The sequence below is a fragment of the Carcharhinus amblyrhynchos genome, chromosome 18, assembly GCF_965287045.1.
Source record: "Carcharhinus amblyrhynchos chromosome 18, sCarAmb.v2.hapA, whole genome shotgun sequence".
NCBI lineage: Eukaryota > Metazoa > Chordata > Chondrichthyes > Carcharhiniformes > Carcharhinidae > Carcharhinus > Carcharhinus amblyrhynchos.
In genome coordinates this window covers 2,924,263-2,942,316 of record NC_137341.1, presented here as the reverse complement: position 1 = coordinate 2,942,316, position 18,054 = coordinate 2,924,263, and the positions used below count along the sequence as shown (strand labels likewise).

The 18,054-nt window shown below is 45.2% G+C and overlaps 1 protein-coding gene across 1 annotated transcript; it reads right to left on the bottom strand.

Annotated features, from left to right (window-relative positions):
• Positions 1–12,475: 12,475 nt before the first annotated feature.
• On the bottom strand, positions 12,476–17,397 carry LOC145354626 (uncharacterized). The gene is made up of 4 exons (XM_080206056.1): positions 17,266–17,397; positions 16,959–17,083; positions 15,769–15,898; positions 12,476–13,072 (listed from the first exon to the last, which is right to left on the bottom strand). The coding sequence occupies exons 2-4, from the start codon at positions 17,050–17,052 to the stop codon at positions 12,826–12,828; spliced, it is 471 nt and encodes a 156-aa protein (XP_080062182.1). The 5' UTR covers positions 17,053–17,083; positions 17,266–17,397; the 3' UTR covers positions 12,476–12,825.
• Positions 17,398–18,054: the final 657 nt, after the last annotated feature.

Genomic DNA, 18,054 nt, shown 5'->3' with positions numbered 1-18,054 from the left:
GAAAAAAGCTTCAGACTGTCCACTCTGCCCCTCATAATCTTATAGATTTCTATCAGGTCTCCCCTCAACCTCTGTTGTTCCAGTGAGAACCAACCAAGTCTCTCCAACTTCTCCTCATAGCTACTGCCCTCCAGACCAGGCAACATCCTGGGAAATCTTTTCCGCATCCTCTCCAAAGCCTCCAATCCCTGCTGATAGTGCGGCAACCAGAATTGAACACTATATTCCAAGTGCGGCCTCACTAAGGTTCTATAAAGCTGCAACGTGACTCGCCAATTTTTAAATTCAGTGCCCTGCTTGATAAAAGCAAGGGATAAGAACATAAGAAATAGGAGCAGGAGTCGGCCATCTAGCCCTTCGAGCCTGCCCCGCCATTCAATAAGATCATGGCTGATCTGAAGTGGATCAGTTCCACTTTCCCGCTTTCTCCCCATAACCCTTAATTCCCCTGTTTATCAGAAACCTATCTACCCGTGACTTAAATATATTTAGCGAGGTAGCCTCCACCACTTCAACAGGCAGAGAATTCCAGAGATTCACCACCCTTTGAGTGAAGAAGTTCCTCCTCAACTCTGTTCTAAACTGCTCCCCTCTTTATCTTGAGGCTGTGCCCTCTAGTCCTGCTATCCTTTCTCAGCAGGAAGAGTCTCTCTACCTCTACCCTATCCATCCCTTTCATTATCTTATACATCTCTATAACATCCCCCCTCATCCTTCTAAACTCCAACAAGTACAGACCCATTCTATTTAGTCTCTCTTCATAGTCCAACCCCCTCATCTCCGGTATCAGCCTGGTGAACCTCCTCTGCACTCCCTCCAAGGCCAAAATATCCTTGCACAAGTGCAGCGACCAAAACTGCACACAGTACTCCAGCTGCGGCCTCACCAGTGCCCTGTACAGTTGCAGCAAGACCTCCCTGCTTTTATATTCTATAAAGACAGCAGTTTGATATTTCTGTAATTTGATGTGAATGTGTGTTGGGGAGTTAGTCTGTGTGGGACAACACCAGGAACCAGTGATTAATTTTATGAGCAGATTTACTGAAATCAACGTTTAAGCCTCTTTGTACATATTTACAAATATTCCAAGATTTTATCTGGATGATGAGGTGGAAAATCCTCCCAATTGCCGGATGCAGAGTGTTTCTCTCCTCTGAATTAGATTGCTGTGTACACAGTCAGTTTCTCTTTATGAGCTGACACCTATTCAATCTCTGAGCAGAAGTGATTTGAATGGATGGTTCAGACAGGATTCTCAGCTGTATGAGGGCACCTGCCGGAGATGTGTTGGAATGACAGTGTGGAACACACAGTCGGTGTGTGTTTATGGTAAACACAAAGCTTTCAGAAGGTGGAATTTTCGGAATTATTTGCAGAGCGGCATCACAGGCAGGATAAACAGGGTCAGCCCCAAGAGTCTGCTGTACTCTGAGCCCCCTGGTGAAAATAGTCAGGGTGGGGCATCATACTGTCATGCTGGGGACGGGGACGACGCTGGGGGTTTACCCCCATGTCCATGAAGGAACTCCCCCTTCCTCCACACTGGAGACCCCCACATGAACATGGATCCTCACCCATATAATTCCCCCATGTGTCACCTCTCCGATGTGCTAATGCCCCTTTTCACAAAACCCCCCCAGGCACAAGTTCCTACACTCAACTACCCCTCACACAAACTCCCCAAATACAAACCCCCCAAACACAAACCCCCCAAACACAAACTCCCCAAACACAAATTCCCCAAAAACAAATTCCCCAAATACAAACCCCCCAAACACAAACCCCCCAAACACAAACTCCCCAAACACAAACCCCCCAAACACAAATTCCCCAAACACAAACTCCCCAAACACAAACTCCCCAAACACAAATTCCCCACACACAAACTCCCCAAATACAAACTCCCCAAACACAAACCCCCCAAACACAAATTCCCCAAATACAAACCCCCCACACACAAATTCCCCACACACAAACTCCCCAAACACAAACTCCCCAAACACAAATTCCCCAAACACAAATTCTCCAAATACAAACCCACAAACACAAATTCCCCAAACACAAATTCCCCAAATACAAACCCCCAAACACAAATTTCCCACACACAAACTCCCCAAATACAAACTCCCCAAACACAAACTCCCCAAACACAAATTCCCCAAATACAAACCCCCCACACACAAACTCCCCAAATACAAACTCCCCAAACACAAACCCTCCAAACACAAACTCCCCAAACACAAACCCTCCAAACACAAACTCCCCAAACACAAACTCCCCAAATACAAACCCCCCACACACAAACTCCCCAAACACAAACTCCCCAAACACAAACCCACAAACACAAATTCCCCAAACACAAATTCCCCAAACACAAACTCCCCAAACACAAATTCTCCAAATACAAACCCACAAACACAAATTCCCCAAACACAAATTCCCCAAATACAAACTCCCCAAACACAAACTCCCCAAACACAAATTCCCCAAATACAAACCCCCAAACACAAATTCCCCACACACAAATTCCCCACACACAAACTCCCCAAATACAAACTCCCCAAACACAAACTCCCCAAACACAAATTCCCCAAACACACATTCCCCAAACACAAACTCCCCAAACACAAATTCTCCAAATACAAACCCACAAACACAAATTCCCCAAACACAAATTCCCCAAATACAAACCCCCAAACACAAATTCCCCACACACAAATTCCCCAAACACAAATTCCCCAAATACAAACTCCCCAAACACAAATTCCCCAAATACAAACCCCCAAACACAAATTCCCCAAATACAAACCCACAAACACAAATTCCCCAAACACAAATTCCCCAAACACACATTCCCCAAACACAAAATCCCCAAACACAAATTCTCCAAATACAAACCCACAAACACAAATTCCCCAAACACAAATTCCCCAAACACAAACTCCCCAAACACAAACTCCCCAAACACAAATTCCCCACACACAGACTCCCCAAACACAGACTCCCCAAATACAAATTCCCCAAACACAACTCCCCAAATACAAACTCCCCAAACACAACTACCTCACACACAAATTCCTAAAGCACAAATTCCGCACAAATTCCCCAAAAACAAACTCCCCACACACAAACCCCCCCAGACAAACCTCCCAAACACAAACTCCCTATATACAAACTCCCCCAAACACAACCCCCCCACACACAAACCCTCCCAAACACAAATCCGCTCAAACACAAACTCCCCACACAAAAACCCCACACACACAAATCTCCACACACAAACTCCCCACACACAAACCCCCCCAAACACAAATTCCCACACACAAGCCCCCACACACAACTCCCCACTCACAAACCCCCCACACACAAACCCCTCGTACACAAGCCCCCCCACACACAAACCCCCCACACACAAACCCCCCACATACAAACACCCCACACACAAACCTCCCACACACAAACCCCCCACACACAAACACCCCATTAACTTGCCCAACACCACCTCTTTTGTGATAATAATAGTTTTGAGGTTGCCATCGCCTTCCTGTCCTCAATTTTTGGCATGTTATTTGGGCTTCCACTGTGAAGACCGACACAAAATACCTGTTCAATGCCTCAGCCATTTTCTCATTTCCAGTTATTACATCCCCCTTCTCATCCTCTAAAGGACCAATGTTTAATTTAGCCACTCTTTTTCATTTTATATATTTTGTTATCTGTTTTTATATTGAGCTAGTTTACTCTCATAATCCATCTTACTTTTCTTTATAGCTTTTTTCATGGTTTTCTGCTGACCTTTGAAGATTTCCCAATCCTCTAGTTTCCCACTAACCTTTGCCACTTTGTGTATGCGTTTTCTTTCAATTTGATACCTTTATTTCCTTTGACATCCGTGGTTGACTATCTCTCTTTCTCTAGCCCTTCCTTATCACCGGTATATACTTTTACTAAGCACTGTGAAATATCGCTTGGAAAGTTCTCCACTGTTCCTCAATTGTCCCACCTTAATACTTTTTCTCCCAGTCTACCCTAGTCAACTCCTCCCATTGTTGAAGCACAAGACACTGGGATCGGATTTAACCTTCTCACACTCCATTTGGATTTTAAATTCAACCATTCTGTGATCACTTCTTCCGAGAGGATCCCAACTGTAAGATCATTAATTATTCCCGTCTCATTACACAGGACCAGATCTAGGATAGCTTGCTCCCTTGTCGGTTCCATTACATACTGTTCAAGGAAGCTATTGTGGATACATTCTATGAACTGCTCCTCAAAGTTGCCTTGACCGACCTGGTTTGACAAATTGATATGTAGATTAAAATCCCCTGTGATAATTGCTGTACCATTTTTACAGGTACCAACTATTTCTTTGTTTATTTCTCACCCCACCATTATTTGGTGGCCGATAGACGACACCTTTTTCTCCTTACTATTTCTAATTTCCGCCCAAATGGATTCAACCTTTTTTTCCATAGAATCTTTCCCCTCTCCTGATATCATCCTTAAATATCAGAACTACATCACCTCCCTGACCTTCCTGTCGCTCCCTCCAAACAGTTTGATATCCCTGGATACATTTCCTCCAGTTTCGTCCAACACTCCAAAGATTTGTAGGTTAGGTCCATTGGCCTTGCTAAATTCATCGTCAATGTACCTGAACTGGTGCCAGAGTGTGGCAACTAGGGGATTTTCACAGTAACTTCATTACAGTGTTAATGTCAGCCTAACTGTAACGCTAATAAATAAACTTATATTTTAACATCCAGGGTAAGTATAATGTACAGGTGAATGAACAAGCAAACTGTGATTGCACTCATCATATTACAGAATAGATGACAGATGCGACCAACTCTGATTCCATGGATTTTACAAAGACTGAGCTCGACATTTATAAAATTGTGAGTCAACCAATCTCACTGAAATGTTGTCTCTCTCGCAAAGGTCTCCAGTCTCTACCTTTGAAGATCTCACCTTGGACTCCTGTCCAGATAAAGCCCAACATCCATTACAAAGAACAAAACAAAGCCCAAAGAACAGTACAGCACAGGAAACAGGCCCTTCGGCCCTCCAAGCCTGTGCCGCTCATTATCCAACTCGACCATTTGTTTGTATCCCTCCATTCCCAGTCTGTTCATGTGACTATCCAGATAATTCTTAAACGATGCCAGCATGTCCGCCTCCACCACCCTGCTTGGCAGCGCATTCCAGGCCCCACCACCCTCTGTGTAAAATACGTCCCTCTGATATCTGAGTTATACCTCACCCCTCTCACCTTGAGCCTGTGACCCCCTCATGATCGTCACCTCCAACCCGGGAAAAAGCTTCCCACTATTCACCCTATCTAAACCCTTCATAATTTTATACACCTCTATTGGGTCTCCCCTCATTCTCCGTCTTTCCAGGGAGAACAACCCCAGTTTGCCCAATCTCTCCTCATAGCTAAGACCCTCCATACCACTAAGATGACATGGAGAACAGCCATAAGGTGATGTGCAGAACAGGAAGGGGTCAATAACTTTGCTGGGTGTTTTCTATAGGCTGCCCAGTAGTGACAGGGATGTTGAGGTGCAGATAGGGAAACAGATCCTGAAGAGATGTAGTAAGAACAGAGTTGTCGTGATGGGAGACTTTAATTTCTCAAACGTTGATTGGAATATCCCTCGGATAAGGGGTTTGGATGGGGAGGAGTTTGTTAGGTGTGTTCAGGAGGGTTTCCTGACACAGTACACGGATAAGCCTACGAGAGGAGAGGCTGTACTTGACCTGGTGCTGGCTAATGAACCAGGACAGGTGTCGGATCTCTCCAAGGGAGAGCATCTCGGGGATGGAGATCATAACTCTACCTCCTTCACGATAGCATTGGAAAGAGATAGGATCAGGCAGGCTAGGAAGGTGTTTATCTGGAGTAAGGGGAAATATGAAGCCATCAGGAAGGAAATTAGATGACTAAATTGGAAGGAGGCATTCTCAGGGAGAAGTATCGAAGTAAGGTGGCAGATTTTCAAGGAATGTTTGTCTGGAGTTCTGCACAACAACGTTCCGATGACACAGGAAGGTTTTGGTAGGTTACGGAAACCGTGGTGCAGAAAAGTTGTAACGAACCTAGTCACAAAGAAAAGTAAAGCGTACAGAATGTTCAGAGAGCTAGGAGATGTCCGGGGTCTAGAGAGAATACGGCTTGTAGGAAGGAACTTAAGAAGGAAATTAGGAGAGCCAGAAGGGGTCATGAGAAGACCTTGGCAGGTAAGATTAAGGAGAACCCTAAGGCGTTCTACAAATATGTGAAAAGTAAAAGGATGAGGTGAAGGAAAAAGACCTATAAAATGTGAAGGTGGGAAAATTTGTACATAACTGGTAGAAACAGCAGAGGTGCTTAATGAATACCTTGGTATTCACAGTGGAAAAAGATCTGGGTGGTTGTACTGCAGGCTTGCGGCGGACTGAAAAGATCGAGTATGTGGACATTAAGAAAGAGGATGTGTTGGAAGTTTTGAATAGCATCAAGATAGATAAGTTGCCGGGACCGGATGGAATGTACTCCAAGTTACTGTGGGAGGCCAGGGAAGAGATTGCACAACCTCTGGCGATGATCTTTGCGTCATCGATGGAGACAGGAGAGGTTCCAGAGGATTGGAAATGTGGTTCCTATATTCAAGAAAGGTAATAGGGATAGCCCAGGAAATTATCGGCCAGTGAGTCTAATCTCAGTGGTTGGTAAGTTGATGGAGAGGATCTTGAAAGACAAGATTTATGAGCATTTAGAGACGTTTAGAATGATCAGGAATAGTTAACATGGTTTTGTCAAGGGCAGGTCGTGCCTTACGAGCCTAGTTGAATTCTTTGAAAATGTGACTGAGCACATTGACGAAGGAAGAGCGGTGGATGTGGTTTACATGGACTTCAGCAAGGCGTTTGATAAGGTCCCCCTTGCAAGACTTCTTGAGAAGGTGAGAAGGCATGGGATCTAGGGGGCTTTGGCCTTTTGGATCCAGAACTGGCTTGCCTGCAGAAGGCAGAGAGTGGTTGTGGATGGGTCTTTTGCTGCAAGGAGGTCAGTCACCAGTGGAGTGCCCCAGGGATCTGTTCTAGGACCCTTGCTGTTTGTCATTTTCATAAATGACCTGGATGAGGAAGTGGAGGGATGGGTGAGTAAGTTCACCGACATTACGAAGGTTGGTGGTGTTGTGGATGGTCTGGAGGGATGTCAGTAGTTGCAGTGGGACATAGATAGGATGCAAGACTGAGCGGAGAAGTGGCAGATGGACTTCAACGCAGATAATTGTGTAATGGTCCATTTTGGCAGGTCCAATGGGATGAAGGAGTACACTATCAAGGGTAGGACTCTTAGCAGTGTAGAGGATCAGAAGAACCTTGGAGTCTGGGTCCATAGGACTCTTAAATTGGCCTCGCAGGTGGAGGATGTGGTCAAGAAGGCGTATGGTATACTGGCCTTCATTAATCAAGGGATTGAGTTTAGGAGTCGGGAGATAATGCTGCAGCTTTATAGGACCCTTGTCAGACCCCACTTGGAGTACTGTGCGCAGTTCTGGTCGCCTCATTACAAGAAAGATATGGAAGCTATTGAAAGGGTACAGAGGAGATTTACAAGGATGTTGCCTGGATTGGGAGGCATGCCTTATGAGGATAGGTTGAGGGAGCTGGGACTCTTCTCCCTGAAGAGACGAAGGATGAGAGGCGACCTGATAGAGGTGTATAAGATGTTGAGAGGTACAGATCGGATGGATTCTCAGAGGCTATTTCCCAGGGCTGAAATGGTCGCTACGAGAGGACACAGGTTTAAGGTGCTGGGGAGCAGGTACAGAGGAGATGTTAGGGGTAAGTTTTTCACTCAGAGGGTGGTGAGTGGAATCAGCTACCAGCAATGGTGGTGGAGGCGGATTCGATAGGGTCTTTTAAGAGACTTTTGGATGAGTACACGGGACTTAGTAAGATTATAGGTAAGCCTAGTAGGTTGGGACATGTTCAGCGCAACTTGTGGGCTGAAGGTCCTGTTTGTGCTGTAGTTTTTTCTATATTTCTCTCTATGTTTCCAGAGAGACAGGGTCCCATATCCTGAGGCTTTAATACACTTCCAAGGAAAGCTGTCATTTCCAGGAGAATCAAAGGCACAAGTGGAAGATTTGGCAGTGGCAGAAGATAGTCTCTGCCTATCAAGATTGCTCACATCTGGAGTTCATAGCAACAGAGAAATCACAGACTAAAAAATGAGGATGGCTATCTTTGTTGGCAGATCTTGCTAAACGACAGCATGGAGTAATAATAACAGAAGAAAGAGTCCCAAGAACACACGGGGAATTATGAACAGGTGTTTCAGACGTGAATTGAAATATCCTTACGCTGTAAATTGTCCAAATCGGAATAACAACGCTCTGAAGGCAACAAATGGCATGGAAAGTTTGGAAGGGGAAGATGGTGAGACTGGTCAACCTGAGGGAGCCATTCTCGTCACAAGAAGCTTCTGTCCAGTAATGAGTGCACAAGTCATGAGTTCATTTAATTGTGCTGTGCTGAACAGTTGGCGCACATCCATGGTATATGGAATGGATTGACTGAAGTATTGGCCGGGATTCTCCCAACGTTTAATGAAAGAGGCAGGGATGTTTAATGGTGGAAGAAAATGCCAGAAATGGACTGTTATATTTTTATGCTTAGGTTTAATGAAATGTATATATGTAGAGTAGATTATCAATAGTGTGAAATTAGAGGGTTTCAAAACTGAAGCTTTCGTTGCATATTGATGTTTCATCTCTTTCTTAAGGGGGAAGGTGTGACGCTACTGTGCCTTTAAGAAATGCATTTGGGTCATGTTTCTTTTGTAGCATCCATTTTAGCAGTTTGCTTTGTTATCAATGCTGTTTAGTTTCCATCTGTCAGCTCTGCAGCAGCAGAATTGATCTTAATTCATTTCAATTTGGGCTATTGCAGGGTTGTCTCCAGTGTTTTTCAGAGTGGGACTTAATTAGGCTTTGACAAGAAAATTTAGGAGACCAGCCAAGGCTTGGCTCAGAGAGAGAAATCCAGTTGCTTTGCAGGAACAGTATAAAGAAGGAGAAAAAAGCTCTGAGTCTCTCTGAGGTCTGGAGACTGGAATCTGTCAAAAACACAGTCTCTTTTCAGAAATTCTGCTGCTTCAGAATATATCCTACCCTGGAAATTACTATATGGGAGTCAGAAGGCAGGTGTCTTTCTGTATCTTTCTAGAGGTTTAAAAGGCTGGAAACCTACAATCCACATATCTGTTTTTGGTACTAATTGGTTTTGAAGTAGAATTTATACCTGTGGTATTGCTTAAATTGGAACTGTAGAAATGGAAAGCTGTTAAAAAATTACACTTAGTAAAAGCTTCCTAGTGGGTCAATTAGATCACATCTAGAGCGAGAGTGTGTCCTCCCTTTAAAAGTGACAAAAAGAAGGTCACACTTGGAAGAATGTGTCGAATAAAATAACATTTTTTGGCTTAAATGTTCATATATCAGACATAGAAACATCTTTGAAATTTGTGTTGTAAGTTTGCAGCTATTGTGCAATAAAAATGTTTCTCTGGGGTTCCTTCAGTTCCTTTTGGGAGCAGGAAAAGGGTTCTGCAGTTGGAAAAACTTGGGAAACCCTGGTGTAAAGGATTCTGGGGATAATGTGACACTGAACCAGACATTGAAATGTCTGATCAGCCATGATCGTACTGAATGAGCTGAATGGCCTCTTCCTGCATCACGCGATGAATCATTGTCAGTAGGCAGGCATAAGCTCAAGCCTTTTCCAGACAGGCCCACTGTATACATTGTCCCAGAACTATCTGCAAACGCCCGAATGTTAGTTTGGACTCTGGGCGGTCAGAATCAGGGCAGGCGAGGGTTGCAGAACGGCAATTTTCGTCGGCCTCGAGCTGGATCTTCCGAGCCTCGGGTGAGTGAGGTGCTAAAACTCCAGTAAAATGGAGCCAGGCACCAGGAGCAGCAGGTGATCAAGAAGGCGAATGGGATGCTGGCCTTTATAGCGAGGGGGATAGAATATAAAAGTAGGGAGGTCTTGCTGCAACTGTACAGGGCACTGGTGAGGCCGCAGCTGGAGTACTGTGTGCAGTTTTGGTCCCCTTATTTGTGAAAGGATATTTTGGCCTTGGAGGGAGTGCAGAGGTTCACCAGGCTGATACCGGAGATGAGGGGGTTGGACTATGAAGAGAGATTGAATAGACTGGGTCTGTACTCGTTGGAGTTCAGAAGGATGAGGGGGGATCTTATAGAGATGTATAAGATAATGAAGGGGATGGATAGGGTAGAGGTAGAGAGATTCTCCCCGCTTAGAAAGGACAGCAGGACTCGAGGGCACAGCCTCAAGATAAGGGAGGGGGCAGTTTAGAACGGAGTTGAGGGGGAACTTCTTCACTCAAAGGGTGGTGAGTCTCTGGAATTCTCTGCCCGTTGAAGGGGTGGAGGCTACCTCGCTGAATATATTTAAGTCACGAGTAGGAAGGTTTCTGATAGGAGAATTAAGGTTTATGGGGAGAAAGCGGGAAAGTGGAACTGATCCACTTCAGGTCAGCCATGATCTTATTGAATGGCGGGGCAGGCTCGAAGGGCTAGATGGCCTACTCCTGCTCCTAGTTCTTATGTTCTTATGAGTTAGTATCGATTAATAATCCCCCTCATTTCTGCTTTTTATTTGTATATAGAGCTTGATTACAAAGTCAAAGAGTTAGGAAGAGTTTTTATTCAAAATTAGCAGTAGCTGCTGAGTTTTTACGATGGCTCTTTTTGCAGTAACCATGATTTAAGGGTTTGAAATGAACAAGTTTTTATCTTATCTATAAATAATGGATAATTCATAAATCTCCTTTTGAAGGTGAGAAAATATAACCTTCGCTTCATGGCTTGTCTGGTTGGACTGTACAGGAAGTAATCTCAGATGTTCAAAAGTTACTTGTAAATATGCAAAACATTTTTATAATAAGTTTTACCTTCTGTGTTGGGATGGAGAAATTAAACCCCACTGAGGCTCTTTGCCAGGCAGAAGACCCAGGGGCCAGTGTTTCACCGAAGGTAGTTCTGTGATCAGGGGCTCAATACAAATTAGTAAATTGGGCTTCTTTTCAAGATTATATGGTCACCGCCGACAACCCTCGCAAACATTACCGAGGGGTTTAACAGTCGAACTTAGAGGCATGCAGAAACGTACCTCTTATGAGGGGCGGCACGGTAGCACAGTGGTTAGCACTGCTGCTTCACAGCTCCAGGCTCCTGGGTTCGATTCCCGGCTCGGGTCACTGTCTGTGTGGAGTTTGCACATTCTCCTCGTGTCTGCGTGGGTTTCCTCCGGGTGGTCCGGTTTCCTCCTGCAGTCCAAGGATATGTGGGTTAGGTTGATTGGCCATGCTGAGAAATTGCCCCTTAGTGTCCAGGGATGTGTAGGTTAGAGGGATTAGTGGGTATAATATGTAGGGATATTGGGGTAGGGCCTGGGGTGGGATTGTGTTCAGTGCAGACTCGATGGGCCGAAGGGCCTCTTTCTGCACTATGACGTGACCAGCCTCAGGGTGTACGTGAAGTTGAATGGTCCTCAGAGAACTAGGCTGCTTTTTCAACAAATGCTTTTGTTAATTTGGAACCAGGAGCGACAAAGGGCATCACTCGGCCCCAACCCACCTCCCCCCACCCCAACCACTTCCCATTGCCCTCCACACCTCCCCACTCACCTCCATCGCCCTCCACACCTCCCCCACCCACCTCCATCGCCCTCCACACCTCCCCGCTCACCTCCATCGCCCTCCACACCTCCCCGCTCACCTCCATCGCCCTCCACACCTCCCCGCTCACCTCCATCGCCCTCCACACCTCCCCGCTCACCTCCATCGCCCTCCACACCTCCCCGCTCACCTCCATCGCCCTCCACACCTCCCCACTCACCTCCATCGCCCTCCACACCTCCCCACTCACCTCCATCGCCCTCCACACCTCCCCACTCACCTCCATCGCCCTCCACACCTCCCCACCCACCTCCATCGCCCTCCACACCTCCCCCACCCACCTCCATCGCCCTCCACACCTCCCCCACCCACCTCCATCGTCCTCCACACCTCCCCACCCACCTCCATTGCCCCCCACACTCACCACCATTGCCCTCCACCCTCCCCACCCCCCAACTCCCCATCCCCACCCCACTCCCTTCCCACCTCCCAGGACTCACCACTTGAAACAAGCGACCCACCAGATGTTGCAGAGCATCCAGCAGTGACTGGCACCTACAGCTCATCCCAATTCTTTTGATGGCGGGGGGGGAATCACGGAAAAACTCTGCACCGTTAACATCCAGACCTCCCCCCCCTCCCCAAGATCACTTGGTTTGAGCCTGAAATCCCCCAAAATATCAGCAATTGTGTGATTTCGCCTGCCGATTTTAATAATTTCATTTAAAATAAAATGCGTGCCGGTGAGATTGAGTAGACAAAGCCATGATATTCTTGCCATTTCTTTAATTTAAACAGCCTGTTCGTATCGATGCTGAACAAAAGATACACTTTCTACGATACAGTTGTTGTATATGCTTACGATATGGAGACAATAGGGAAAAGTAGTAACAAAACATACCTCTAGAACGCGAGTTAAGACATAGAAATTGCGATTGTCAGATCTTGGAAGTATAAGAAATGTTCTCAACTAACAAAATCTCTGTGAGTACCTGATGAATGTTAACCATCAAATCGAGTGACACGACATGCAAATCCTGCAGGCTTTGTGTGTGTGTGTGTGTGTGTGTATATCTCTCTATATAATATATAAGAATTGTGATGGGTTTTACAGCTTTGTTTTATTGTGGGGGGAGCTTCTTTTTCTTTGGACCCAGAACTTTTCTCTTTGGTGGGTTCAGCTTTTGCCTGGGAGGCAAGCCGTTGGGTGCCAGCGGAGGAACGTTGCGCGGGGCGTTGACCTTCCCTTTCATCTCCTCGACCGAGACCTCCAGGGCACTGAACTTCTCAGTTAAGTCTCCTAGCCGTTCCTTCAGAGCGTTGAACTCAGTGAACAGGTCACCGAGCGCCTCTGAGAGAGGTGTTATTCTGAAACCAAATGAAACGCGAACACGGTCAACCACAGTTCGAAAAAGCTGTATTTCTCGACAGCATCCTCTTTTTCATGGCGATTTGGTTATTTTCATAGACTCCCTGCAGTGCAGAAGGAGGCCATTCCGCCCATCGAGTCTGCACTGACCACAATCCCACCCCAGGCCCTATCCCCATTACCCCATGCGTTTACCCTAGCTTGTCCTCTGACACGAAGGGGCAATTTAGCATGGTCAATCCATCTACCCGCACATCAAAGAACAAAACAGCCCGGGAAGCAGGCCCTTCGGCCCAACGAGCCCGCATTTTAACATTACCAGTCCCCCCCTCCACCCACGACCCTTGTCTACGCTTATGGCATTCCACATTGAGGGAAGACTAATTTAGGGACAATTTGTTACACCAATCAGCCTAATAGCACATCTTTGGGGTGTGGGAGGGAACCGGTGCACCCGGAGGAAACCCACGCAGACACGGGGAGAATGTGCAAACACCACACAGGCAGTGACCCGAGCCGGGAATCGAACCCGTGTCCCTCCTACTGTGAGGTAGCAGTGCTAACCACTGTGCCCCTCCTTCTGTACGACTGAATTAATTGAGGTTCCTCGCACATTCTGATTATCAGGCTGAATTCCTCAGCCACTAGCGGCTGGTTTTGTATCTGTGGAGGAATGTGAACCTTCTTAAAAAACATGAGGATTAGATTTTGTTGAACAAAACATCAGTGTTCACCTTCCAGAGTTAGCAGCGACCTCACTGGAAAGCCTCTCACTATATAACAGCGCTGCTTTTAATCTGGATGTTGAAGGTGTAATAGACTGGGTCAAATTGATTCGCTTTCTGATCTCCCTCCCTCCCTGTGGGGAGGTGACCTGCATTTATATGTCTCTAGTCACGTTAGTTGTGCTCCTTTACATTCTCGCGTGCCGTTACTCTCCAAACCAACCTGCCTGATGAGATTTCAGGGACCGTTCCTGGAATGGTAGGTACTGTTTTACATTTTTAAACCTGATATAGGTCCGCGGGGTATTTGCGATTCTTTTTGCAAATTTTGTCCGGTGTACGTTTCTCCCAGAATGAATGAATTTAGGTTCTTAGTTCATTCTGAGCATTCATCTGTAACCGAATCCATCAGGAACCATCAACTGGTTTGGTACCTGATGTTGTAACGGAATGTACATCTTCCGAAAAACATGACGCAACAGGTTCTTTTCCTCAATAGTCAACAGCAATGTTCAAACACAAAAGCAGGGTTTTAACATTGGAATGGGCATTGCAATTACCCTGCGGACACAGGAATGAAAGCATGACATTTGCCTGTGTTGTGTGACATATGTGTCAGGAAAAACATTCAAATGTAGTACTGGACCCAAGGGTTATTTTCATTGTATTTACTGCCAGGATAGGGATTTTCCATGTATCATTTGCAATAGAAATTCTATTAAATAGATATTTACTTGTTCAGCTCCAAAACCTGTCTATGTAGAATGGGGATTTGTTTTTTAACTTTATTTGTAGATGTGACTCGGATCCAATGGTAATTAAGTACAGTTAGCAAGTATTTGAGTGTGATTTTGAAAACCCAGAGTCATCTCTGATTACATTCTTCTGACAGTAACTTTAACCAAGTCAAACATTTGATCTGATTTCCAATCTTTTCGAAGTGATTAAGTTCGATCAACGTTGATGGCCATTTGACACATGCAATCTTTAGTTTCCATTATAGCAAACTCCCACCTCTCGCCGAACCAAAGCAGAATGTTTCATAGAATCCATAGAACCCTGCAGTGCAGAAAGAGGCCCTTCGGCCCATCGAGTCTGCACCGAACACAATCCCACCCAGGCCCTATCCTGTATCCCAACATATTCTACCCACTAATCCCTCTAACTTACACATCCCTGGACACTAAGGGGCAATTTCTTAGCATGGCCAATCAACCTAGCCCTCACATCTTTGGACTGTGGGAGGAAACCGGAGCAGCCGGAGGAAACCCAGGCAGACACAAGAAGAATGTGCAAACTCCACACAGGCAGTGGCCCGAGCCAGGAATCGAACCCAGGTCCCTGGAGCTGTGAAGCAGCAATGCTAACCGCTGTGCTACCATGCTGCCCTACCATTTCGGCGGAGTGCTGGCGAAGCAAGATTGTACCAGCGTGGCAAGAGTTATTCCAAATTATTCAAAGCCAACGTGTCCCTCAGCATCACAAAAATGTGGAAACGCCACATTGGTTACAGGGACAGATCTGGAATTATTTTTAGTAAAGTGTATAGGATCCAGAAAATTACAGTGAACCATCCAGATGCAAACGGGTGGTTCCAGCTCCTGCAATAGAAGTTGCCAAACCAAACATTGGATTTAAGTGCTTATGCAGCACGGATCTGAGCGGAGTTCAGCTCAGCAACTGAGCGAAGGTATAGGATTATCAAAAAACACAATGTCAGTTCAAGTTGACTGGGAAACAGCCACTTGTGTGGGATTTTTAATTCGGACGGGAGACAGCTCAGGAGTCAATAACTGACCAGAGAATCTAAAAACTAATCCAAGTTTCCCCACCCTTACTTCATTCAGCCAGATTGAATTAAATCTTGCACTCTTGTTATTTCAGTGTAACTCTCTGAAAATGAGTAATTTGGCCAAGGCAATGAAATCGATCAGTTTAAATCATTGCAGAGTACAAAAAGCAAGCATCACCTGGAGTAGTCCGGAAGGAGGGACTGGTGGTCATTTGTCAACATGTCTCTCATCTGAGTCAAAATATCGAATCTCCAATCGTCCAGTACCTGCGTCAGATTGGCAACTCCGCGCATGTTAACTCTATCAGCTACAGAAATTGGGTAAAATATTTATAAATTAATAACTGGACTGCTTTAAAAAAAGAAAACTGTTTCACAAAACATGCCGGTGAAAGGGTTCTTTCTACCAAGTGATGGTTTGATTGACTGAGGAAATCATTTTGAGTAGCACCGTGTCATGTTATAGTCAAAGTCAAGGAAAACTCTTTGCAATCTTGGTTACTTAGCTGTTTGAAGGCTCACAGAATATTTTTCCCATTTGAAAGGGCGGCACGGTGGCCTCACAGCGCTTAGGACCCAGGTTTGATTCCCAGCTTGGGTCACTGTGTGGAGTCTGCATGTTTTCCCCGTGTCTGTCTGGGTTTCCTCCGGGTGCTCCGGTTTCTTCCCACAGTCCGAAAGACGTATATTGGCCACGCTAAATTCTCCCTCGGTGTACCCCAACAGGTCCCAGACTGTGGCGATTAGGGATTTTCACAATAACTTCATTGCAGTGTTAATGTAAGGCTACTTACGAATATACTTTTTTACTTTAAAATAGATAGTTAAAACAAGCTTGAAGTGTCTAGATAACAAAATAATAAAATGTATTTACAGTTTTTATTTGAGTTTCATATTCCATATCTTAAGATTATTCGGTTGAAGTTTATTAGTCACAGGTAGGCTTATATTAACAGTGCAATAAAGTTGCAGCGAAAATTCCTCGGTTGCCACACTCCGGCACCTGTTCGGGTACACTGAGGAAGAATTTAGCATCGTCAATCCATTTTACCAGCATATCTTTCGGACTGTGGGAGGAAACCGGAGCAGCTGGAGGAAACCCACGCAGACATGGGGAGAACGTGCCTGACAATGGCCCAAGTCAGGAACTGAACTCGGGGTCCTTGGCGCTGCGAGGAAACAGTGCCAACCACTGTGCCACCCATCGATCAACTGTGCAAATATTAAATGACATGTCATGTTTTTCAATGCAAGAAAATCAATTTAAACCTCCATTCACACGGATTATTGAATCAGGACTTCGTGTAGTTAAAAGAACTGTACAGTGTGCATGTACAATCATTGAGTTAGAAGGGGAAGTTCACTTACATCCGTCTTTGTAATTCCAGTCGCCGTCCTGACGAGGTTTTTTGCCATGCATCACGGGCAGAAGAAAAAGGAAAAACACAATTCTGAAAAACATCCTGAGATGAAGCTATCCCTTGGTGACAATCCTAGAGTGAGGAGAAAGTCAAAATGAAACGAACAGAAGTTATACTCAAGAGAACATGTGTATATCACACGAGTCTGAATGAGGAGCATTTCAAATATCAGAGGTTTAAACATAGAAAAACTCGAAATAGAAATGACGTTTTAGCGCAAAAATACCTTGTTACAAAGTGAAAATGAGACCTACCCTATGTTGAAAGTTACTGTGTTGGTTCTCACTGCAACAAACACACTGAGTTGTTTAATCTGGAATTGATTTGAAGTTTTATTGGAATATGCAGAGATGGTTGCCTGCATCACATGTTCAGGGTGTGGAAACAGAAAATAAGTACTTCACATCTGCGCAGAACTAAAAATGTTTCTACCATATGATTTAGATTTGTTCAGTAACAATAAACAGTAACATTTGTTCCTTATTAGAGAACATGGTTTTAAACTTACATAGATAAATCGCTTTTACACGTTTATGTAAACAGCCACTCTAAACGTACATATTGTCTGAAAGAGTACCAGAAAGTACCTTTCTTGTACAAAATGTAAACTCAAAATGAGTGCGATGGGATAAATAGTAGCAAACGCAGCTAAAAAAAACATCTGAAAGGCTTAAATAAAATAAAATGCTGGAAAAGCTCAGCAGATCTGGCAGCCTGTGTGGGGTTGGAAACAGGAGCTGGAGTTTTCCAGCTGTTCATGCCAGTGGGGTCTTCTGGTCTTGCCGACAGCGTACGCACCCACCCCACCCTTCCGCCCCACCCATCTTCCTGGCAGTGAGGGGTCTGTTCAGTGGGAAATCCCAGTGGGAATAACAGGACCAGAAGTCCAACCGCTGGCCACCTCCGCTCCAGCGAAACACACAGTGGGAAATCCTGCCCAGAGTTAATTCTCTTTGAGCTGCAGAGAGGGTAGAAAGGTGATGGATTTTATCCTTTAAAAACCCGTCTCCAAAAAAAGGCTGCTCTGATTCTTTCCAAACTTT

What these genes read in the sequence shown, in the direction of transcription:
- LOC145354626 (XM_080206056.1), bottom strand. Translation starts at nt 17,052, where the DNA reads ATGTTTTTCAGAATTGTGTTTTTCCTTTTTCTTCTGCCCGTGATGCAT. An exon ending in CTGGAATTACAAAGACGGAT is followed by an intron (nt 15,899 to 16,958) that starts GTAAGTGAACTT and finishes CAATTTCTGTAG; the next exon opens with CTGATAGAGTTAACATGCGC. An exon ending in CTCCTTCCGGACTACTCCAG is followed by an intron (nt 13,073 to 15,768) that starts GTGATGCTTGCT and finishes ATTTGGTTTCAG; the next exon opens with AATAACACCTCTCTCAGAGG.